Source organism: Fusarium musae, chromosome 8 (genome assembly GCF_019915245.1).
Source record: "Fusarium musae strain F31 chromosome 8, whole genome shotgun sequence".
NCBI classification, from domain to species: Eukaryota; Fungi; Ascomycota; class Sordariomycetes; order Hypocreales; family Nectriaceae; genus Fusarium; species Fusarium musae.
The window spans coordinates 1,373,758-1,397,537 of NC_058394.1; the positions used below are offsets into that span (position 1 = coordinate 1,373,758).

General features: G+C 49.9%; 8 protein-coding genes across 8 annotated transcripts; 5 read left to right on the forward strand and 3 right to left on the reverse strand.

Annotated features, from left to right (window-relative positions):
- Positions 1-565: 565 nt before the first annotated feature.
- On the reverse strand, positions 566-1,953 carry MET2 (homoserine O- acetyltransferase; the record flags this gene model as incomplete). Its single annotated transcript, XM_044828250.1, has 2 exons — positions 566-661; positions 709-1,953. 2 exons carry the CDS (start codon positions 1,951-1,953, stop codon positions 566-568), a joined length of 1,341 nt encoding a protein of 446 aa, XP_044676804.1.
- A 922-nt stretch (positions 1,954-2,875) lies between these two features.
- Positions 2,876-4,274, reverse strand: J7337_010676 (uncharacterized protein; the record flags this gene model as incomplete). The annotated part of the gene is made up of 4 exons (XM_044828251.1): positions 2,876-3,356; positions 3,406-3,778; positions 3,837-4,107; positions 4,173-4,274. The coding sequence occupies 4 exons, from the start codon at positions 4,272-4,274 to the stop codon at positions 2,876-2,878; spliced, it is 1,227 nt and encodes a 408-aa protein (XP_044676805.1).
- A 586-nt stretch (positions 4,275-4,860) lies between these two features.
- Positions 4,861-6,373, forward strand: J7337_010677 (uncharacterized protein; the record flags this gene model as incomplete). The annotated part of the gene is made up of 3 exons (XM_044828252.1): positions 4,861-5,626; positions 5,680-6,099; positions 6,156-6,373. The coding sequence occupies 3 exons, from the start codon at positions 4,861-4,863 to the stop codon at positions 6,371-6,373; spliced, it is 1,404 nt and encodes a 467-aa protein (XP_044676806.1).
- Positions 6,374-7,263: 890 nt separating this feature from the next.
- MCD4 (Glycosyl phosphatidyl inositol anchor synthesis) lies at positions 7,264-10,466 on the forward strand (the record flags this gene model as incomplete). Its single annotated transcript, XM_044828253.1, has 6 exons — positions 7,264-7,444; positions 7,502-9,057; positions 9,103-9,290; positions 9,340-9,475; positions 9,532-9,640; positions 9,691-10,466. The coding sequence occupies 6 exons, from the start codon at positions 7,264-7,266 to the stop codon at positions 10,464-10,466; spliced, it is 2,946 nt and encodes a 981-aa protein (XP_044676807.1).
- Positions 10,467-13,078: 2,612 nt separating this feature from the next.
- Positions 13,079-16,261, forward strand: J7337_010679 (Cutinase transcription factor 1 alpha; the record flags this gene model as incomplete). The annotated part of the gene is made up of 6 exons (XM_044828254.1): positions 13,079-13,221; positions 13,282-13,306; positions 13,501-13,518; positions 13,612-13,745; positions 13,812-16,142; positions 16,195-16,261. The coding sequence occupies 6 exons, from the start codon at positions 13,079-13,081 to the stop codon at positions 16,259-16,261; spliced, it is 2,718 nt and encodes a 905-aa protein (XP_044676808.1).
- Positions 16,262-18,092: 1,831 nt separating this feature from the next.
- On the forward strand, positions 18,093-19,976 carry J7337_010680 (uncharacterized protein; the record flags this gene model as incomplete). Its single annotated transcript, XM_044828255.1, has 1 exon — positions 18,093-19,976. The coding sequence occupies one exon, from the start codon at positions 18,093-18,095 to the stop codon at positions 19,974-19,976; it is 1,884 nt and encodes a 627-aa protein (XP_044676809.1).
- A 659-nt stretch (positions 19,977-20,635) lies between these two features.
- On the forward strand, positions 20,636-21,172 carry J7337_010681 (uncharacterized protein; the record flags this gene model as incomplete). The annotated part of the gene is made up of 3 exons (XM_044828256.1): positions 20,636-20,824; positions 20,873-20,926; positions 20,978-21,172. The coding sequence occupies 3 exons, from the start codon at positions 20,636-20,638 to the stop codon at positions 21,170-21,172; spliced, it is 438 nt and encodes a 145-aa protein (XP_044676810.1).
- Positions 21,173-22,674: 1,502 nt separating this feature from the next.
- J7337_010682 (uncharacterized protein) lies at positions 22,675-23,654 on the reverse strand (the record flags this gene model as incomplete). Its single annotated transcript, XM_044828257.1, has 2 exons — positions 22,675-23,553; positions 23,610-23,654. The coding sequence occupies 2 exons, from the start codon at positions 23,652-23,654 to the stop codon at positions 22,675-22,677; spliced, it is 924 nt and encodes a 307-aa protein (XP_044676811.1).
- Positions 23,655-23,780: the final 126 nt, after the last annotated feature.

A 23,780-nucleotide genomic window follows, 5' to 3' on the forward strand; every position in this document is an offset into this window, starting at 1 on the left:
GTCGGGTCTTTTCTTCACGCTCCAAGACTTGTACTGACAATGATTACCAGCACGCTTAAAAGAGATGGTACAATCATATCGACCCAGGACATTCATCCAAAGCGTGGGAAGAAAGACAAAAGATGTGGTCATATGTTCGCGTCCTGGATCAACGAGACAAGTCGAGAACGCTTAAGCATCAACGAGATTCTGATACAGCAGACGGGTATGTTTGTATCTTGAATCTTTCGTATTTCTCGATCTGTCTCAAACCTATTGCAGGTTCCCAAAGCAAATAAATCTTAACTCCATTATTCATCCCTGCCAACGCCAGCTCGAGATGACAATACAGGCCCTGTCTTTTCCTTTACTTTTTATTGATATGAATGCCGATGAGGCGGTATACGGCGGTGAACTTCTCCTTACCACCACTCCGTCAATGGCCGAGAACCGTGGCAAGTCCGGTAGAGAAATGTTAATCAACAGACCATGACTTCGCTTGCAAAAATCAAAATGTTCCTTGAGACTCAATTGCATTGGCCCGGCCTATTCTGTCGTGGACCTTCTTCCGCGATGCTTTCGTAGCTCATTGAATGACGAGGGGGGTTTCTCCAAGCTCCTTGGCTGCGCCAGCAGCGTGGAAACCATCCAAAGTGACAGTGACAGCCCCAGCCTGAACCAGCTATATAGATGTTAGCTTTGCCCAATATCGCAATGACCGCTACTTACAGCGCGAGAAAGATCCTCAATCAGGTCATTCGGGTCTTCGATACCAACGCACAGTCTGATGATATCTTCAGGCATTTGTCGTTCCGCTCGAGTCTTGGCGTCGATGCTGGCATGGCTCATCTGGCAGGGCATGCTGATCAAACTGTTGACACAGCCAAAACTGACGCTGATGGCCCAGAGACGGGCGGCCTCAACAATACGCTCAGAAACGGCCGGATCACCGGTCTCGAACGAGAGCACCGCGCCAGCACCGCGAGCCATAGACCAATGCAGATCGTATTGAGGGTGGGATTTAAGTCCAGGGTATCGAACACGGAAGCCACGGGACTCGAGAAACTCTGCAATGGCTTGAGCGTTGGCTTGCTGTTTCTCCATTCGAATCGCCAAGGTCTTAACACCTCGCATGAGCAGGAAAGAGTCATTTGGCGATAGACCGCAGCCCGTGGAGTTAATGACAAAGAAGAGCTTGTCTCCGATGTGAGTGTCGTTCATGGCAATAACACCAGCCATGATGTCGTGGTGACCAGACAGGTACTTGGTTCCAGACTCATACACAATGTCGCAACCCACATCTAGAGGGTTGAACAGCATGGGAGAAAGCATGGTATTATCAACGACAACGAGCGCCTTGGGGTTGACTTCATGTGCCAAGCGAGCGATAGATGGAATATCCACCACCTTAATCAGAGGATTGGTGGGGGTCTCTAACAAAACCATGGCGGTCTTCTCCGAGAGGCGTGCCCGCACGCTATCAACGGTTGTTGTGTCGACATGGTGAACAATGATGCCTTGGTTGGCAGCTAGGTAAGTCAGCAGACGGTGGCTGCCACCATAGAGATCATCGCCAGTGATAACCTCATCGCCGGGTCGGAGTAGGCGAGTAATGACATCGAGAGCACCCATTCCGGAGCTGATAGCCAGCGCTCGCTGAGCGTTCATAATCTTTGCAAGGTGTCGCTCGAGGTGCGTTCTGGTGGGGTTTCCAGAGCGCGTGTAGTCATATTCTTGCTGGCCACCGCTGGCTGATGTCTGCTTGAAAGTGGCAGACTGGTAGATGGGAACGCTGGAGGCGCCATATTGGTCCTTGCTATCTGTGTATACAAGTTCTGTGGCAAGGGCATAGCGTTTGCGACCATTGCGAGGGCTTGACGGAGCGGGAGATGGAGGGAGATCATGTCCCTCGTTGTCAATTCGCTTCAGAGGATTGGCTGACTTGCCAGAGTCAGTGGGCGAAGGGGCAGACATTCTCGATAAATTTAGTCGCAGCGTATGTGTCGAAGTCGAGTTGTACATAAAATGTGATGAATGGCGGGGAGAATGGTTCTAGGTACCTAGGTCGGAGGAGGGGCGGGCGCTAGAGAGAAATCGCAACGGAGCTTATGCGACAAAAGCGAAACTCAAATACAATTGAAGAATGATGGAGGAAAGAGAGGAATCGGAGAGTGTCCAGAGGGAAGAGGTGAAGGCTTGCCGAGTCAGAGCTTGGACGAGAAGGGTCGCTCGGGAGTCGGGGAGTCATTCCCGCTGTCGGCGGTCTGGTGAAGATGGTCTACAAACTCAAACTCATTGTTTGGACTGGATGAACTACGCAATGGGAGTGCCTTGCTCTGTACAAGGGCGTCTGCGGCGCCAATTACAGAGGATTTCGCACCATCTTTCAGTGACCCTAGGGCCCTATAGTTCTGCTCGCATCCCACTGTGACGGTTTGGGTCCCGCCCACCGCTATTCTTCTGGGTCATCCGACCGATTAACGGAGGAGCGATTGATGCTGAGATACCTGCTGAATGCCGGCTGCCGGTACTCAGGACAAGGTATATTGCTATCGAATCCCCAGAAACCCATAGTGGGGTATCCCAAATGACGTGATCAGACACTATCATGGCCCATTGCGTGCTGTGCGTCCCTGGTTACCTTAGTGAAATGCACTGTACGGGAACTCGGGAGAACGGAACCGGGGCCCGACTTGAGCACTTGGCGGATATTTTCAGTTTGTGGGGGAAACAGGGACAGTGCGATTGGTACGGTATAGTCGATGGTAAGCCTGAAGCAAACATCGTGATGTTGCTGATTGGGCAATGACTGGTGAGGTGCTGGCCAGGGTTGAGTGTCTCTATTCAGCATTATCGGCCGTTGCTGGCCCGGATCGTTTGCTAGGTAATCATCATGCTAGTCCTGCTCCTCCGCAATCAACTCCTCGACACCGCTGGACCGTCGCTTTGGTTGCAATTTGATCTGTCCTCCTTCGCGGCCGAGGAAGTCATCTGATCTAATGCCACGGAATTGCCTGGGATCCACGGACGACATCGCGTGCCCACTCTCACGATGCTGCCGCATGTATTCTCGTACGGGTACCATTGCTGCATCTCGGCAGGCCTCCTTGATGTCACTACCAGAGAGCCCAGCAGTAATCCTTGCAACGTAATCAAGATTGAAGTGCTCAGGATCCGTCTTGGTATCTTGCAAGATGAGCTGTAAAATTCGACGTCGCTGCTCTGTTCCTGGTAGCGTGACAGGGAATTTCTTTGGCATACGGCGAAGTATGGCCTCGTCAATATCATTGATACGGTTGGTCGCACCAAGAACCATGATTCGAGCAGGCATCCCTGAAGAATTCGAGGATGTCAAGCCATCCCATAGAGTCATGAACCTATATTTTGTCAGTGCCAATTACTTAAACATGATTGTTGTAGAATTACTCGGCCTTGACCATGCCGCTGGCCTCATGCTCGCCACTTCTACGAGTACCGAGGACAGCGTCGATTTCGTCAATAAAAATGATAGCAGGCTGCATCTTTCGGGCTAAGGAGAAAACAGCGCGGACAATCTTGTTCGAGTCTCCATACCATTTCTCTGTTAAAGTCGAGATATGTAAGTTGATAAAAGATGCACCACTCTCATGGGCAACAGCCTTAGCGAGCATTGTCTTTCCACAGCCCGGAGGACCGTATAGAAGAACACCAGAGGGGGCAGAGAGTAGAGGCGCGGCGTGAGAGTAAAGGTGAGGCATCGTTAAAGGGTATATGATCGACTCTTTCAGTTCTTCGATAATCGTATCCAGACCGCCGATGTCTGCAATTATTAGCGGATTACGGAAAGGCATCAGGCCTCAACCTGCAAGCTCACTCACCGTCAAACCCAACAGATATATCCTCAGGAGGGACCATTTCAAGTGCAACCAGGTTTTCGTATTCATTCAAGACCAGATCCTCCGGTCGTGGCCCCGTTCTCGAATCGCTGTCATCTCCGTAATCAAGCCCGTCTTTCTTGTGTCGATTTAACCGCTCAAGATGCGCTTTAGCTTGGCGTCTTGCTTGTTCGTGCTTTTCTTTATCGGGGTCGGCAATGTTGCTCAAGATAGGGTTGAGGAAATTTCGAGCCACATATAGGCCAGCCGTCATCTAACAGGCTACTGTGAGCACAATGCCCTCGCATTCAACAGCGGATTTAGAAATATTGCACTTACCATGCCCGCAAAGAGCAATATGTCCATGGCGACATCGCCGAGCTTACGTCGTTCCCCCATGCCGAGGACCCAGCGCAGCCAAGGGGCTGACTCGGATGGCATGAGATAACAAGGAGAGCAGATAGCAAGAGTGCGATGACTGCCACACAATAATCAAGTCGCAATTGGTGGTAGAGGTTCCAGTTCAACAAAAAAAAAAAAGCTTTTGCCGGCGTCAACTGGAAAGGCGTTGACAAGTTTAAAGGTCGAAGGCTGAAACTGGGTGTTTGAAGAATAAAATGGAAGATCAATCAATATGCGCGTTTCGGCAGGAACCTAATGCGCTGGCACATGCCCGCCCGACATCCCGTTGTTAGCGGTAAGTGGCGGCTAGCGCCAGTTTGAAAGCACGGGCCATAGATCCATGGATGTCTTTGAGCCCATTTGTTTACATGGATGTCGTATCCCAATGAGGATCTCAAGCAAGATCCAAACATCCAACATTGACCTGGGTTTGTCCCCTCCAGCATTACTATCCCCACCCATCACTCACAATAATTGTCATTGGTATCCGTGCGATTGCAGTCGCGCATTCTTTAATTCCAACCGTTTAGTTGTCCCTATTTCTCTGGTATTTTTTATCTTGCCCTTGCTTCTCTTGCGCGTGCTTTTGCGACACATTCATCCATCATCGCCGACACAAGTAACCATGCCGCCACGCGCGCGCGCGAAGCCCGTAGCGGGCCTTGCTGGACTCGTGGCTTCAGATTCAGAGCCCGACCTAGACATGTTCGATCAATCTGAGCTTCAAGCAGCCGTACGCACCATGAGCACAACGAAGAAGCCCCGCGGTCGACCACCAGGAACGGCCAGCAAGGTCACTAAAACAGCACCTCGAACGACGCGTCGAAACAGCGCCGATAAGCTCGCACCTGTACCTGAAGTAATTACGCAACCCGCTACCACGAGCAAAATCAGTGGGGGTACCACGAGAGGGGGCCGCAAGACCAAACAGCTTGCCACGGATGATACTGTCACATTTGAAGATATTGGGGTTCCTGCAAGTGTTCCTGCGACTGAGACGAAAAAGGGGTTGCGAGGACGCCCAAAGAAAATGAACGGCGACACCTCAATACTTGCTCCTGAAAGTGCTGTTAAGCGCCGTGGTCGACCCCCACGACTACCAACCACACCCATTGAGGAGATTCCGGAGACGCAAGTAGAAGACGCCATGGAACTTGAAGCCGTACTGGAAGAAGATGAAGATGGCGACTCTGTTGCAGGAACGACTGAGCCCTTAGAAACATGGTCTAGCTATGATACCAGTGACGTCGCGTTGCGGAGAAGGCTTGGGGAACTCACCAAGAAGTACGAGGCTCTCGAGATGCGCCATCGGGATTTACGTGAGATTGGTGTTCGAGAAGCCGAGCGGAATTTCGATCGTCTTAAGAAACAAGCTGAAGAGCGAACGGCCGGTAAGTCTCATCCAGGAACTCCTCTGCGTCGTGCATTGTACTGACTCCCACAGCTGCTACGCAGCTTATATCTGAGCTTAAGGCCGAACTTGCTGCACAGACTGCTCTGGCGAAGGAGGGTGAAGAGCTTCGAAAGCAACTGGAAGCTAGCGAGGTCAGGGCTGAGAATCTAGAAGGCAACATTGAGACCCTGAACAACTCTTTATCCGAAGCCGAGGCAGAAATTAAAACTCTTTCAACCAAAATGGCCGCCGTGAGATCGGGAAATGCCAATCCCAGAGTTCCGGGAAGCGCTATCAAAGCCTCGGGCCCAGCCAATCGCACAGCACAGGCGGAGGCTGCGCACGCTGCGCAAGCCGTTGCACAAGCGAAGGAAAACCTATACGCAGATATGACAGGCTTGATCATGCGTGGTGTAAAGCAAGAAGAAATAGGAGACACCTTCGATTGTATACAAACTGGGCGTAATGGTAGTAAGTTTGATGATTGATGGTCTTGGTCCATACCTATGTATACTGACAATAGCCAGCCCTTCATTTCAAACTCACGGTAGACAACGACGATACTTCAGACAACATCGAGGATGTGCAATTCACATACCAACCGCAGCTCGACGCTGGACGTGACGGCGAGCTGATGGAAATGCTTCCAGACTATCTCACAGAGGAAATTGTCTTCCCGCGGTCTCAAGCACCCAAATTTTACTTGAGGGTCAGCAAATCTTTAGCGGAGGACCTGTCCAGATAGTATAACATCTTAGTTTTCGTGGTTGCGGTAGGATGTGCCTGTTGTTGGTGATACCCAAGACTTATGTCAGCGTTATGCGTGTACGAACAAGTACTCAACGAGGATAGATTAGTAATGATTCCAGATAGAAGATCTGATCTGGCTTAGTAGATGCTTTAGGTACGAACAGTATGTATATGGGTGTATGAGAACCTTGTTGGTAAACAGTTTCTCGGCGCTGTTCGTTTATCAAGGTTACAAACTTCCAATATCCGTCAAGGTGCGTGGGGTTGGCCATGGGCTAGTGATCATGGAATGGCTGACATTTCCAGGACCATTTCCCTCATGACCGCTTGTGCCTATTAATCTTTCAGAGTTCCCGCCCTTTGGCTGACGGGATCTGATCTGATACCAGGGCTACAGAGCTCGATTTTACATTGACGGTACGGGAGGCTTGGATCCAATGAGACTTTGATGCAGCCAACCACGTGTAAAGCTGAAGGACCATCCAGGGCCAAGTCAGCGGGGTCGTAACTAGCGTGTTTCCCCTGCAGATGGGGACCTGCACTAATTTGTCGGATAGACGCGTCCCTCGTCAGCGTCATTCCAATTCTGGCCACGGTTTTACATCTGGTCTTGACCTCCACTTGCAACTCAACTCAAACTATCTCTTATTATTTCTTTGCTGGACGAGATCGAGGAGGATTTGTTTGCTGCCTCTTGTTTCTCTGAAATCTGTTGCTTCTATTTTTCTTGTCCTCTCATTTAAGGCACTTTCGACTCATGTGGTACCGTTAAATTTCGATATAGCATCGTATTCGACCCCCTGACTTACACCAATCAACCCATCGTCGATCATTCGAACTGTCTACACTTGCAACTACGCGCCGGAGCATATCACTTGCGTCGCCATGGCTGGTTTCAGCCGCATTGGCTTCATGGCTATTGCGGTCGCTTTCCATTTGGTCTATATCTTTTCCATCTTCGACATTTACTTTGTCAGCCCGATTGTCTCAGGCATGCGATTATTCAATGTTGAGCGTACAGGCGACTCTCCAAAGGCTCCTGCAGATCGCCTTGTACTATTTGTTGGTGAGTTGAACCGAAACGCGTGATTTGGCCAGTGTGACTAAGTTGCTGTACGTCTAGGCGACGGTTTGCGGGCCGACAAAGCATTTCAAGCCCACCCGGAACCATACCCCGAGTCCGATGAAGACCTCGTCCCTCGTCCGCTAGCTCCTTACCTTCGTTCCCGAGTGCTTGAGCATGGAACTTTTGGCGTATCACATACTCGTGTGCCAACGGAATCCCGACCCGGCCATGTGGCCCTCATTGCCGGCTTGTATGAGGATGTATCTGCGGTTGCCACAGGATGGAAAATGAACCCGGTCAATTTCGATAGTGTTTTCAACCGCAGCCGACATACCTGGAGTTGGGGAAGTCCCGATATTCTGCCAATGTTCCAACATGGGGCTGTTCCGGGAAGGGTGGATGCCTTTGCATACGGAGCTGAGCTTGAGGATTTCTCTAAAGATGCTACGGAGCTTGATTACTGGGTGTTCGACCATGTCAAGGACTTCTTCGCCGCGGCAGCGACGAACGAGACCCTCAATACTGCTCTTCGCGAGGACAAAGTGGTCTTCTTCCTCCATCTGCTAGGTCTGGATACTACTGGGCACTCTTACCGGCCCTACTCTAAAGAGTACCTGCACAATATAAAGGTAGTTGATCAAGGTGTGAAGGAGATGGTCGAGCTCATCGAGGGCTTCTATGCCGATGACCGGACTGCATTCGTCTTCACAGCCGACCACGGCATGACAGACTGGGGTAGTCATGGCGATGGACACCCTAACAATACCAGAACTCCTCTCATATCATGGGGTTCGGGAGTCGCCACTCCCGAGTTGCATCCGGACAGTATTGCCCCTGGCCATGATGAGTACTCTTCAGACTGGAATCTGGACCATATTCGGAGACATGATGTTGCTCAGGCTGATGTCGCGGCGTTGATGTCGTATCTCATCGGCGCTGAGTTTCCAGCGAACGGTGTGGGCCAACTCCCTTTAAACTTCCTATCTGCGAACATAAAAGAAAAGGCACAAGCTTCCCTGGTCAATGCTCAGGTCATCCTTGAGCAATACCGTATAAAGGAAGAGAGCAAGAGGAACGTAGAGCTCCGTTATCAGGCTTACGGACCTCTGAGTAATGAGAACATTGGCCCTGAGCAGCGCATTACTCACATTCGCTCTTTGATCGACGCTGGCCAATTCGAGGAAGCCATTGAAGAATCCGACGCTCTGATGGAAATTGGGCTTCAGGGGCTTCGCTACCTTCAGACTTATGACTGGCTGTTCCTGCGTGCTTTGATCACTGTTGGTTATTTGGGATGGATGACCTATGCGACCACCACTGTCCTTTCCTTATATGTGGTTCAGGAGAGCATTCCTCCTCAACGCACATTGTTTGGATCGGCGTTTTTTTCCTCAGTACTTGTTGCACTTTACTCATCCTTCGTTGTCTCTAAATCCCCACTTGCATACTATCTGTATGCATTTTTTCCTGTTTTGTTTTGGGAAGAGGTATATGCTAGAAGAGCCAGTGTTGCCAAAGGTTTCAAGACTCTGTTTGGCAATATCAAGTCTGGTGGTGCGGTTGCAGCGCTGATTTTCAACGTTGTCCTCTATTTTGGTATCATCCAGTCTCTGGTAAGTCCTCTTCATGTTTACTCGGCCTTTGCTTACCAGTCCTAGGCCATTGGATACATTCATCGTGAAGTCCTGACGGGGCTTTTCGTCTTGGGTGCTTTCTGGCCAACAACGATGGGCGTTTCATTCTTGAAGTCTCATGTATTCTTGACCCTCTTGTGGTTCTTTTCTTGCTTGGCTATGAGTACTTTCACTCTCCTGCCTGCGATGAAGGTCGAAGATGTATCCCTAATGTAAGCTTTGTCCTCAATCCGGGAATTGTTGCAGACACTAATTAGAAAGCTTGATTGGCGGTGGATTGATGACTGTCATCGGTCTTGCATACTTGGTCCTCGAAGATTTTATTCTCTCTGATTTTACCACCTTCAAAAGCAAATCAAAGCGTCTTCATACAAGTCGGACACTCCTTGGTACTCAAGTAAGTTTGATTGATAATAGGGCATATCAAAATCGCACCGCTCATACAGTTTTCAGATTGGCCTTATCGTACTTGCGATGCTCGTCACGCACTCCAGTGCCACTTCACTGCAAGCCAAGCTCGGTCTTCCAAGGGGCAACCAAGTAGTCGGCTGGGCCGTCTTGGGTGAGTCAATCGAATTTGATACATGGACATATGGAACTAACAATTATCAGTCGTGTCGCTCCTCATGCCCTTAGCATATCGGCTACAGCCTAACAGCCACTACATGCATCGCCTTGCAATCATCTTCCTGACCTGCGCACCTACGTTCATCATCTTGACAATTTCATATGAAGGTCTATTCTATGTGGCCTTCAGCGTCACTTTATTAGCTTGGGTGCGCCTCGAGTACGCGGTACATGCATTCTCAAAGGGCGGAGCCCAGAACGAGGCAGCTGTCGCTGAGCAGCAGAAACGTGAATTGGGTACATTCCGGCCATTGACCCTTTCAGATGCACGGATAGCACTGTTCTTTATGGTTTTGCTACAGTCAGCCTTCTTCAGTACCGGCAATATTGCTTCCATCTCATCTTTTAGCTTGGAAAGTGTATCGAGGCTTATCCCAGTGTTTGATCCTTTCTCGCAGGGCGCATTGCTGATTCTCAAGATCGTTATTCCATTTTTCCTGATATCAGCGAACTTGGGAGTTCTAAACAAGAGATTAGGTGTTGCACCATCTGCGCTCTTCATGGTCGTCCTCACAGTCAGTGATGTTTTGACACTCTACTTTTTCTGGGTTGTGAAAGATGAGGGTTCATGGCTGGAAATTGGCTCAACGATCACACATTTTGCAATCGCCAGTTTCTTGTGTGTGTTTGTTGCAGCACTTGAGCTGGTGAGTGCGGCATTCATCGCCGGCATTGAAGTCGAGCATGAACGACCGGCTGTCGCCAATGGCATCAAGCCCGAGACAAACGGCAAAGTTCCGTCAAAGTCACTTGCAGGGTAGCAATGGACAGCAACTATCTCCTGCAACGGGTGTTTAGTTCAATGTACAATGATGATCTCTTGATAGTTTAAAAAGTCACCAACAATATCCTAGGGGAGCAAGAAAACATAAGACTTCAAACGAGGATGCTAAAATAAACTGAGTAAAGAGTCCCTAAGCTTGGCTATATCACCCAAGTCTTTTTATCATCTAGGATCAAGGTCCTAAGTTTTCTTTCCTCCCCTAGAATATCTAATTTTTCATTGGCAAAGTGACATCATGATTGGTTGAAGAACTTGGAATACAAAAGTGAACCCATGTGACGGTCAACAGGGGCACAGCCTCAAGCTGTATAGGGCTGAAGGGAAAGCCTACCGGAAGATGGCCGGATACAGGGTGACACGGTCATGAAAGGGTTGTGTCTAAGGATTCTTGGCAACATGTATTCTGTTTAGCTGCGCATCCATCACGATCACAACGAATTAACGATGTTGCAAGGGCCTGCTGAGAAGAATCTGGGGACCGATTCGGAAGCCCGGAGGTGTGGGTCGGATTTTGCGGGGGCCTCACCGCACATGGTGGGCGTGCGTACCAGTAAGTTACCATTTTCATGTGAAAAGCTTAAGTGAAACAAAATGGGACTTTGGGAACGAGGAACGATTATGTAGTAGACATATAACTTAGTACAGTACCTAGTAGTGCCTCGAATGGTGGGCATAGAGAGCTTGCATAGGTAGATCTTTATCCAGCCTTGAACTTTACATCAGGTACTGAGCTTTGGCGTGGAAACTCAGTTCTGACCAACTGTTCGTTCATCAGCTCGAACATGAAGCTCACAAAAAGTTGCTTCCCCAGGTTTTGACCCGACTTGTTCTGTTTCGACTAGTGAACTTGCCTCAACTGTCCAGACCAAACTTAATTAGGAACTTGGGCCGCCGCCATGAGTCCTCAAAACGTTCACATGCCACGAACCACATTGTTAACAAACCAGCCATGACGACGTCGACAAGACAGCCCGCCGTCTCATCATGATCCAAACTGCCCAACTGTCGATCAATCCATGAGGACTTCATTTCATGCACAAGCTCTTTTTAGGCGTGAAACGTCGACAGACTGCACCTCTCTGAATTCTGAACGCAGGCACGCGCTCCGAGAGACTGGTCACGCGCTCACGCCGCAGGGTTTTAAGAAGAAGGGTCCAATCTCAGATGATCTATATCGCCAACCATGTCCTCCTGGATCCAACAATGCAGTTAAAGTGTAAGGATTTGAGATGACTGGGCTTTCACAATTCACATGGATAATAATAAGCAAGATTCCTCACATTGGTTAACGTCTTTGAATCTTGCCTGGCCTTGTGCTGCACGTAGTACTGTGACATTCACCAACCGTTGTGTCTAACTTACTCCGTACCTATGTAGGTATGTATTACTTTGCCCTCTCTCTCGGGGATTGCACTTGATACGGCATCAATCAGCAACTGACACGGTTTGCGGAACAAGTTCCATACAGCTGTGGACCCTCTTCAACTGAACTGAGGTTCTTTGCACCGGAAGACGGACGGGCCCATAGTGGAGAGGTGTTGTCCACCATCTCCGGCATTACAGGGCCACCCTTGAACCGCAAGTGCAGTTGAGAATGGAGGAGTCCGCGCAACCCCGACACTCCCGCTATTCCTCCCCTTTCCATTTTGTCCTTTGTTTCCTTTCTTGCATGCTCCGAGACAAGTACGTTCTGATTATTGGTTAGTTGGTCGATGCTTGAGTAGGTAGGTACCTAGGTAGTTAGTTGCTTTGTCATTCTCTGCGATATTAATCCTTCTAAACCTCTCGTTCTCCCATTCCACTAACTCAGAAGACATCTTCCCCGTCTCTACATTACATACTACTCCATATATAATAATCGCGACTTTCGAAGCCCGGGCAGATCTGTAATTTACGTATGGGTATCCCCGCTCCCGCCGCTAACACGCACCTCGGCCGGTTCCATTCCATTGTTGGTAGCTGTCAAGCTGACCACTGACCACTACCTATTCGCTATCTACCTAACTAATAACTGAACTCCGTATCCTACAAGGCAATCCCTGAGGTTATTACCACTACAGCGAGGCATTCCACCGATCGATCCGTCTGCTTACAATTAGGAGTCTTGCTGTTGCTGGGCGGTGCCATAGAAACCGGACCCCTACTGTACGCTTTTCTTTGTTCAAAAACGAAACGCCTTCAAGACTCAAGGTTGCAGTCGAGGTTACAGCCAAGGGGTCTGTACCCGAGGGTTTCATTTCATTCATTTTATTCAGCTCAGTCCCGCCAGATCCAATCGAAAGATCTTCAGACCTGCCGTTTTGGTGTGGTTCGCTCAAACCAAGCCCGCTAGGTCCAGTGAGGTACCTACTGGCCTACCTTACTGCTGTGGTCGGGTGCCTTTGGTCGTGTCAGTGCTTCCCTGGCGCGCAAATCCATCGCATGGAACCCGGTTTGCCTTGCTCTGCTTTGCCTTAACGTTACCTTCCTGCCTTAACTGCCTTCTCAACTCGACCATCCCGTCCTGTCCCCCTCTTCGAAACCGACTTTGACGTTTCTCGATCGCTTCCGCTTCCGCCTCAATTCCTCGCCCCCGACATTTCCGATTCCATGGACGTGGACATGTCGTCAGGCAGCGGCACGCCGCAGGCGCAACCACAGCAGCAGCAGCCAGAGTTGCAGTCGTCGGTACCAGCTCCGCCCGCTCCAAGCACCTCAACATCGACTTCCGCTGGCGGAGTGAGTTTTCGAAGGTGAGTCAACCTCCTATACTCGATATGGTGTTGCAAGTACTAAACTCGTTCTTTTAAAAGACAGCGAGCATCGCGCGCATGCGAGGTAAGCACCTTTTTAAGTCTTCTGCCGAACCTAGACACCCATGAGAGCCTGCCCCCCTCAACATGAGCCGAGGCATTGGCGCGCTCCAGCCCACTTCATCATGATTTCTTTATCACGACTCCGCGACAGCTGCACAGCTGATCTTCTTCTTGGGAAAACAGTCTAGACCATGATGCTAATCAACGCTTCCACAGACTTGTCATGCTAGAAAGGTAAATGCGAACATTCGCCTATAGGAGTCCAGAGCGACCCAATTGGTTCTCGACTTCACCACCAACAGCAATATTAACCATCATATTCTGCAGGTTCGATGCGACGCCGCAAGTCTCGGTGTGCCCTGCACCAATTGCGTTGCTTTCCAGATCGAGTGTCGTATCCCGAATCCGAAGCGCAAAAAGACACAGGGCTCTGGCAGCCAAACCAATAAAGACTCTGATAGGTATGAGAATGCGCCCCCAATCCTTACTCGATCCTGAGCGCTGACCAAAGGCTCCTTGATATGTAGCGATCGCGGCGATGCAAACGAAGACCCTTCACCGCGCCCCGTGGCTCCTTCGAGCACTTCATCACTCACCCCGCGAGCTCCTTCGGTATATCATTCCAACAATGGCACACCTCCCACCAACTGGACTGAAGCTCAAGCACGCAAAGAAGAGGTCGACAGTGGGACCTATCTTGACCTTGTAATGAAACCCAAGTTTACACGCGCTCCCATTACCGAAGCTGGGCGGGTTGCATACCTTGGCGAATCATCCAATCTGACTCTACTTGTCCATGATCGTCAAGGCTCAGCAGATGTTGTGCACTATCCACTACCGGAAAACGTCCGCGGTTCCCGAGCTCGACTTACTGAACTTGACAACGTCGAAATCGATATCTTGCATCAAAGAGGGGCATTTCTGCTGCCTCCGCGATCACTATGCGACGAGCTCATCGATGCTTACTTTAAATGGGTGCATCCTATCGTACCCGTCATCAATCGTACCCGTTTCATGCGACAGTATCGAGACCCTAAGAACCCACCATCGTTACTTCTTCTTCAATCCGTTCTTCTGGCGGGTACTCGGGCCTGCAACAACCCACAGCTGATGGATGCCAACGGTTCAACGACTCCTGCTGCTCTCACATTCTACAAACGTGCCAAGGCCCTGTACGATGCAAACTATGAAGACGATCGTGTGACAATTGTTCAGTCCCTCCTTTTGATGGGCTGGTACTGGGAAGGGCCAGAAGACGTCACTAAAAATGTCTTCTATTGGAGTCGTGTGGCGACGATTGTTGCGCAAGGCTCAGGCATGCATCGATCCGTGGAACAGTCACAACTGAGCCGGGCAGACAAAAGGCTGTGGAAGCGCATATGGTGGTCCCTCTTCACCCGCGATCGCTCAGTCGCAGTTGCTCTGGGTCGCCCAGTTCACATCAACCTTGACGATGCAGATGTTGAGATGTTGACTGAGGACGACTTTATTGAGGACGAGGTCGATCGAGCAAGCGAGTATCCTCCTGATCCTATCCACGTGCAATTTTTTCTCGAATATGTCAAACTGTGCGAAATCATGGGCCTGGTCCTATCACAGCAGTACTCGGTGGCATCAAAAGGAAGACAACGAAATGCCATCGACCTCACACACAGCGACATGGCTTTAGCTGACTGGCTACAAAATTGCCCAAAAATCGTCTATTGGGAGATGCCTCGTCATCATTTCTGGTCCGCGTTATTACACTCGAACTACTATACAACGCTGTGTCTTCTTCATCGAGCCCATATGCCGCCGGGTGGCTCATCACGATTGCCTGACCCTTCACCTTACCCCTCACGCAATATCGCTTTTCAAGCGGCAGCTATGATCACATCGATCGTGGAAAACCTCGCCGCACATGACCAGTTGAGATACTGTCCAGCCTTTGTTGTGTATAGTCTGTTTTCTGCTCTCATCATGCATGTCTATCAGATGAAGTCTCCAGTGCCATCGATCCAGCAGGTGACACAGGATAGACTGCGCAGCTGCATGTCGGCCATGAAGGAGATTTCACGAGTATGGCTTGTTGGAAAGATGGTTTATGCTCTCTTTGAGTCCATCATGGGCAATAAGGTACTGGAAGAGCGGCTACAAAGAGCTGAGGGTAAGCGACACCGGAATTTGCGCCAAAGTCTCTCGCACCTTGAGCAGCAACAGAATCGACAGGCGGAGGCGCCGAAGAGGAAGTACGACGACATGGCCATCGACTTCGGCACCACTGCTCCTCAGCCTCAAGAATCGTATGAGAGGTCGCGCCCTCAGACTCCGAGCGCTGTCAAGGTCGAATCGGGAAGCACGATGCAGCCGCCACCAGTCACGTCACCTAACGCGCGACAGAGTGCAGCAGATACGTTCATGGGAGGAACGAACTCGCGCCCGCAAACTCGGCCAGCGACACCTTTCAACCCATCATTCTCTGTACCACCAACACCTCCTGACCTCTATCTCGTTACGAGGAATTCTCCAAACTTATCACAGTCCCTTTGGGAAAACTTCCAGCCTGACCAGTTATTCCCGGATAGTGCTGCCATGCCAGCTTTCCCTAACCTGTCACCAACACAAACACACTCCAATCTCGATCACAATGCAATGGGCTCCGTCCCTCCGAACAACGGACAAGGCGGGATGCATAACCCACAAGCAGGGCATTATCAACAACGAGGGAATGGGATGATGCCCCAAGGTTTTCAGGGACATTCTAATATGTGGCAGCCAAACATGGATCCAAACTTGCCAGAAGGACAGAGCCCAGACAGCTGGAGCACTGCCTCGGGGCCAGGGCAAGCGGTGCCAACAACACTAAATGTCGAAGACTGGTAAGTCTCATAGAGTGCTGCGTTTATATTGCCTCGGCTAATGATGTCTCAGGTTCCAATTCTTTGGCATCAACGGGACCGACGCTAATCATATTAACCTTGACATGCCCCTCGGCTGAAAAATGAATAATGGGGACAGGTCGACTTCAAGTGGCCATCGCCGATATTGCTGTTGCTCTGCATGAAAACGAGCAGTAAACAAACTCGCATCTTAGAGAAAACCTGAGCTGATGACCACATGATGGTCATTCCTTGCACTTGGCGGTTTGTCTAGATGGTTGGCAACAGGGAATGTCTTAAACACGGTCTCTGATAACCCTCAAGTTTGCGATATGGAGCCAGGGAATGGGTTTTGTCATGGCGCGCCGCTGAGACACAACATGACAAATAATTGGACCCTGTTTATCGAAGACAATCGGAGATGCCAGGCACTCATAACTACATGGTGCACAGAAAATCATCAGTAGAAATGGAGGCCATATAAACCAGGCATGTTTGCGGAGACATAGGACAATCTCATACCAGGCAAGATTCTATCGAAGGGGCATTACGACATGTTAACTGGATGTGGTATGCTTTGAGCGGAGCGAAGATAAAAGCGGCAGTGATGGAGGATTATTATTGTCAAAGGTGCTATATTCTTATCTTCGTATTCAAAAGAACTATTTAGACCCATCTAGTTCACTGCTTGCGCAAATCGTATGTACCCCTCAGGGAGCAAGAATACCTCAGATCTTAATATAAGGTATCAAAATAAACTCAGCAAAAGATATATTAAGACTATCCTAATCTTATACCAAGTTACCTAAGTCTTTTTGCCATTTAGGATCGAGGTCCTGAGTTTTCCTTGCTCCCCAATACTCATGGAGTGTTCAACGGTGATGTATGTTAGTCTGGTCGTTTCTGAACGGGAGCCTAGGCGCCAGTCTCAGCCTGTGGATCCAATGTCTTCTGGAAGGGTTTTCAGGGACTTGGGACAGTTCTCAGGGGCCAAAGTCGCCTCGGTTAGCGGGGTTTATTGGGATCTGTGACGCTAAGCAAGATCTTACGTCAGCCAATCTGGAGCGCAAAAAGGTGGACGTATCTAGGTCGGGGAATTCATCCTCCACGCGGCCCCCAAAATCGATAATACGTACAGCCCAACCTTGAAGTTAATGGCCCCAGCTGCCAACCTAAAGCCAGTGCATTACTCGTTAACTGGGAGGATTCTTTGGTTATGCATACATGCTAAAAAAAAAAAAAAAAAAAAAAAAAAAAAAAAAAAAAAAAAAAAAAAAGATTATCTGATTGGGGCACAAAATGTCGTCTTGAGCAACAAGTCCCAGCATGAAAATCAGTCAGTGAGAAAGCTTGTATTGGAATGATTGGAATGACGAGCTGGAACTGGAATTGATCGAGTCAATGCCGCTTGCATCACTTCGGTCCAGGCCATGCAAAGCCCGTGAAGGTCTGGCCTTCATGGTACTCGGGCTGTAATTGAGTGCCACCTGAGCCCCATTACTTAAGGTACTCCCTATCTAGCACTAGCTACACCTTAGCAAGTTACCTGTGGAGGCTTCGGTGGGCCAGGAGCCAGCAACCTCAATCATATCCCACGACCGCTGAGGCACATCCCTCGTCACCATCGCCGGCCAAAAAGCAGGACATGAATACGTTCATTCTTTAATCACCAAGAGAATTGGCTCTGTTCGATTTTACTCATCGTCTCCGCTCGCAATCGGGGATCCCTGGAAGGACCCTCTATTTTACCTTACCTTAGTTATCCCCATCTCCGCCTCGTTATCTCGCCTCCTCGACTCTCAGCATCTCCTTGATACGTCGCCCTCTTTCGACTGAATGACTGCAAATACGATTCTGGTAGCTGTGCCATAAGTGCCGCGCACTGATGCAAAAGCTGCACCCGCATAGCACAACCCGAGAGCATCTATCGTCGCCGAGTTGGCGACTATCATGACCGAACCGAGACGCTCTGTGCGGCCCTCGCCGCATCGGTCGTCATCAGCCCTGGCACCCGCCAACACATCGGATTCTGCCTCTATTCGCCCACGAAACCGTCGTCTTACTAGCGCCGTCGAAGACGATAGTGACACTGCGAGCTCCCGAGAAGCCAGCCGCTCCCGCCGCGGCCGAAACCTCAATATCCACGACACCGCTGCTTCTCCATCTCCTGCGCGGAGCTACGGCCTTTTAACAGCTTTGAGTCCTGCCAACAGCCGCTCCGCAAGTCCTCTACCCTCAGAACGAAATGGTATCCCCCATCGCACGAATAGCGCAGCGAATTTGAGCAACTTCTTCAACGAATCGTTAACGCAAAGCTGGGCTTCGATCCAGGGCTTCACCTCCTCTCTCCTATCAGGTGATAATGGCGCAGCTAGGAGGTCCCAGTCCCACAATCGAGCGGGCTCTCGACCTGGGACCTGGGGCAGGGACTTCTCTGGCATTGGTAGTATGAAGAAGACAGGTGGTGCTTGGGGCCCAGCTCCTCCCCAGGAACCAAACCTGAATGATGTGGGAGCTGGCTCGCTGGTAGAACGGGAAACGGCTCTGAAGGCTGCGAGAAGGGCCATGGTGCTGGAGAGCCATGATGGCGTCAATGGTGGACTGGATGTCAATGGGCTTCATAAACGCCGTAACTCCGACGAATCGACCCCCGAACAAACCCAGGCTCAAGAGTACCTGGTCTACATTCACAAGGTTGAACCCAGTGATACATATGCAGGCATAATCTTGAAATACCAGTGTCGAGAGGATGCTTTCAGGAAGGCCAATGGACTCTGGACACGAGATAGCATCCAGGTGCGCAAATGGCTGACAATTCCGGTTGATGCCTGCGATGTGAGAGGACGGCCATGCGATCCACCCTCGTGGCACAACGCCCATAGTGTCGACTTACTTGCCCCAACACCTGCAGCGGAAGAGAACTCATCGGTCGTCCATGATGACTTCTTTAGCCGACCAATTAATGGAACGCCGTCAGCGACACAACCTTCTGAAGAAGAAGAAAGACCATGGACACATGTACGTTGGGTAAAAATTGACTCAATCTCTCAGCCAGTCGAGGTTGCACGAGTTGCGAGGAACGCAATGGGTTACTTTCCGCCTCGACGAAAGAAGAGCATTAGGACTGTTTCGACCTTTTCAACACCACGGCAGAGCCTTGATCTATACAGTAACCCTCCTGGATCTACAGGCACTTCGTCTCGTCGCCAGAGTTCCCTTGGCCACCGGCCCCAGCTTTCTGGTACCGTTATGTCAAGTCCGGGACGAGGTGCGATCAGTGAAGGTGGTGAAACCTTGCCGGCCTGGATGCGTCGGCCTGGTGGTGTTGGCTCCATGGGTATGAGTACACGTGCTCCTGGTCCGGATAAGGATTATCTCACTACATGGACCAAGAAGCACTTACCTGGACTCACCTTGGAGGGAGTACCCTCCATGTCTATTATGGGCTCAGAAACGGCCCATTTTGGATTTAAATCGGGAGAATCATCGAGCATAGTTGAGAATCCATCAGGGGAGGGCCAGGAAATCGGCTCGACACAGCAAGGGAACGGACTGGACAAAGCGGCTGCGGCTGTAGAGACGTGGCTTAGGGGTGCCCTATCGCGCAAGCCAAGTTCGCAACTGGACAGGATACGAGGAATGCCTGAAGGGAGCAGACCCGAACGAAACGGCGATCTGATAGAATTAAGAGATACTGGCAGTGATGATGGACGTCCTTCCGGGGTACCGCCGGCCAACCTAATGGAGTCGCTACAGATTAAGAGCAGCAGCCGAAGCGAAGGTGAGGGAGGTGTTCGGGGACGAATGGTGGCAAAGGGTGATAAAGACGACTGAGAAGCCACAGAGCTTAAGCTCGATGGATCCATTGCTGAGAATCATGTAGAAATGCCTGGGCAGGGACAAGCGGGCGTTGTTTGTTGGAGGACTGCATGTTGGAACTAGTCTTAAGCTGCGAGGCGTTGGGAGGCATTCGCAATTCTTCAGGATACTTGGTACTGCATACGTTATAACAAATTTGAAGAACTTTAGGTGTTTCTAAAACTATGATGGGTTTTAGGACTCCACATATCATGTACATCTAGATATACTTAGGTTGATCTCAAACTCATGATCGATTATACCTAAGGTAGGTAGCAATAGCATTGCACAATTCAGAAATAGAATACCAGTTGTTGATAAGTGACTCAAGCAATCAGTCAGTGGGCACCTGCTTGGCCGGTAACCTGGTTGTAGGTATTCAATAAGTTTTCAATATTCATGAATATCAAATCAGGGGGTGGCATTTGTACCAAGTTAGCGCCTTTATCTCCACGTCATTCCCGAGTATCTGTCAATTTCGTGGCTCGCACCGTAGATAGTACTTTAAGCACCACGACTCGCTCGCTCGCTACTGTTCATAACCGCCCGGCCATGATATGGTGTTAGCCAGATGACACCCAGTTAAATTACTGATTAATTGTCATTACTTATAAGTCATCTAGCAACGCGGAAATATGCCAATCTGCATCGAATGCAGACATCCTGTCAAGACGCTCTGGACTGCGTATTCTGGCGCAGGAGACAAGGCCAGCGGACACAATATCCGACTCACTGTGTGCCGCAACTGTGGCCGCTTCTGCGACAAGTATGTCGAACATGACTTTGTTGTTCTTTTTATCGACTTAGTCCTGATCAAACCTCAGGTGAGCCTTCACCTCGTGTTTTGATTTCTCATGTACTAACAGGTGTAGGTCTATCGACATTTGCTATACAATACCTTGATGCGAGATGATGATCGCTTAGATGTAAGTGATTAATGCAGAGTACGGCATGTGTACCTTACTGATGACCCTTAGCCTTCTGTTATCCGTCTAGGCACTCTCCTACTTCTCTTTGATGTATACTTGACATGGGCACGATTGGAGAAGCAGATGGTGCCTGATGCCATCCCAGGCGCAAGCAACTTGGGTAAACTTTCGCAACAACCCATTGTATTTCAATACCTCTTCTTCCGTAAGATGGCTCCCAAGACAGCTCTGATCATAAACTAACTCTTGCCCGAGTCATCTTTTGCGCGCTCTCGACAGCAGCCTTCCATGTGAGCATACGCTTCCTCACATCGTCCGCTTTCTCTCCCCTCAACCTTCTTGGCATCCTTCCTCAGTACACAAGGCCCAATTCGGTGTCTACAGCTCTCCTGGTATCATCCTCCACGAAGCTATTCCCGATCCTGATGGTAATCTGGGATTATGACGTTCCCGCCTCAGCTCGATCACTTGGCTGGGCCGTCGTGGCCAACAATGTGGAGGCGCTACGCATTCTTCTTGATTGCAACTATGTCACAGCATGTTTACTCGCTATCGCAGGGGCAGCTTCACGCTGGGTGGTCGGCCGGGCTGTTTTGCTCGCTGCTGGCCTTGCCGACGTTGACTCAATAGGTGAAAGTGGCGTGGCAGCAGACGGCAAAGCTCTATGGGCGTTGTTGATATATGCGAAGGAATGGGCAGGCCGTCTTGCTGTCGGGTAATTTATCACTGAAGCCAAGTAATCATACGGCATTTGTCCAAAGCAAAAGTGATGGTCTGCAAAGTGCGTCCTTGGCTTGGTATAACAGGCGTTCCAACTCCATGTGTAATAAAAAACAATACCAGTTCAAGTGTCAAAAGTCCAACAATGTAAAATTACAACCGTACCATCACAACAGCCCTCGTCATCTTTCCAGCTCTTGCTTGGCGTGTATTATAGACGGATGTCTAGTGGAGGTGCTCTTCTCGGATACCGCTTTTTCTCGGCGCAATAAGAGGGTGAAGTTGGGCGAGGAACGTAATCGCCCACATGAGGTAGCAGCTTACGATGGCCAGGATAGCAGAGGATCGCCAGAGTCTGCAGGAGAAAATGTCAGCTATGTTGTCACAAGCGGCCAGCGACTCGAATCGCATCGACGGGATGGTTGGACCGACACTTGGTTTTCACCCTTGGGAGCAAGGAACCACGATGCCACGCATAGGGCGGCAATGACAACGAGGCCGATGAAGACGGCGTATCTACGCTCTTGTTAGACCTTACACGCGTCGTTTACAGGGGAGGAAATGCATCACTGCGTACCCTTGAGCCATGATTGAGGTTGTGCTTCGAGTCTGATCCTGCCGGCAGGAGAATATCGATCGGGGAAAGCGTGCGATTAACGAGGTTGGGTTGAGTTCCGGATACAGGAGTTTGCTTGACAGTTGGTGTATTCGACGATTGAGAGCTTGTAGCTGGATTGGTTGCATCACTCAATAGCAAGGTCCATGCTGAGTCAGCAGAAACGCCAAGCCCACTACCCTACACCTCGAGGCATTTGACGTTCGACTTGAAATCTATCAATGACTTACTCAGGTAATGAACATGCCTTCTTAAGCAAATAGTATTAAGCCTAGGTACCTATTTATGTATATATGCTGTTGCCAAGAGTACCTACGTACACAAATAGTTGAGAGTGTTTGTATATACAATACTTTATAGATAGGTTATTGGTATTACCAAATATTCAAATATGCCTAGATGCGAGCCTCTAGGCATCGTTTTCATACTTGAGACCAGATTCCTTTCGAATAGCCCCGTAGATTCCAGCCATGTCTGCCGATGAGCCCATATGTTCATAAGCCATTGCCAAATGCGCATCAGCAGCCTCAACATTTCGAAGTCTCACACCAACAGATTCAGCCAAGCTCATAGCATGTCGAGCATCCTTTCGGGCGAGCTCAACTGCAAAAAGAGGCTCATCACGGTTATAGTAGTCGCCCGTGAGCATACGCTGGCTAAATGCAGTGTAAGGCCCACCGAAGATTGAGTCGACGATCTGATGAATGGCTTCAGTGCCCAGACCTGTCTTTTCGGCCACAACGTGCGCCTCAGCGAGCTGCTCGGCCATGTTCAGGATGAATGTGTTTCCAAGAACCTTCATAGTTAAGGCTTTGCTGTAAGGCTTATCCGAAAGATCAATGTCCTTGCTGGAAGTTACGCCCTTGAACCACGGCTTTGCCCTCGCAACACTGGCAGCAGGTCCAGCAAGAACACTAACGAGCTGACCAGCCTCAGCCATTTGAGGAGCACCGAATACGGGAGCAGCGACAAATTCAGCTCCTTTGGCTACAACATCCTTTGCAATGGCCTCGGTGGTGTCTGGGTGGATGGTTGAGCTTTCGATGAACAGCTTACCGCTGACGTTTTCCTGAAGCATCGCCTTGAAGGTTTCTTGAACGGCTTCGTCGTTGGCAATGCAGGAGAAGATGACATCGGCTCTCGAGATGCCGTCGGCGAGTGACTCAACAACTTCCATCCTGCCGGCTGGAAACTTGGCCCTGAAGTCAGTGGCCTTTTGAGGTGAACGGTTGTACAAGAGAAGGGGACCGTCCACGTTGCCCTTTTCGACGATGTTCTTGCTCATTCCCTGTCACTATTTAGCTTTAATTTCCTCGTTTTCTAAAACAACGACATGAGCCTTACCTTCCCCATGTTTCCAAGTCCAATCCATAATAGTGTGGGAGCCATCGTCTTGAGCTAGGTCGTGGTGATTAGTCTAAGACGTCAGAGCTTCCGGTTAGTATGATGAGATTATTTAGACATATAACAATGTAGCAGAACAAGTCAGAAATAAATAGTTTTTAATCTGCTTAT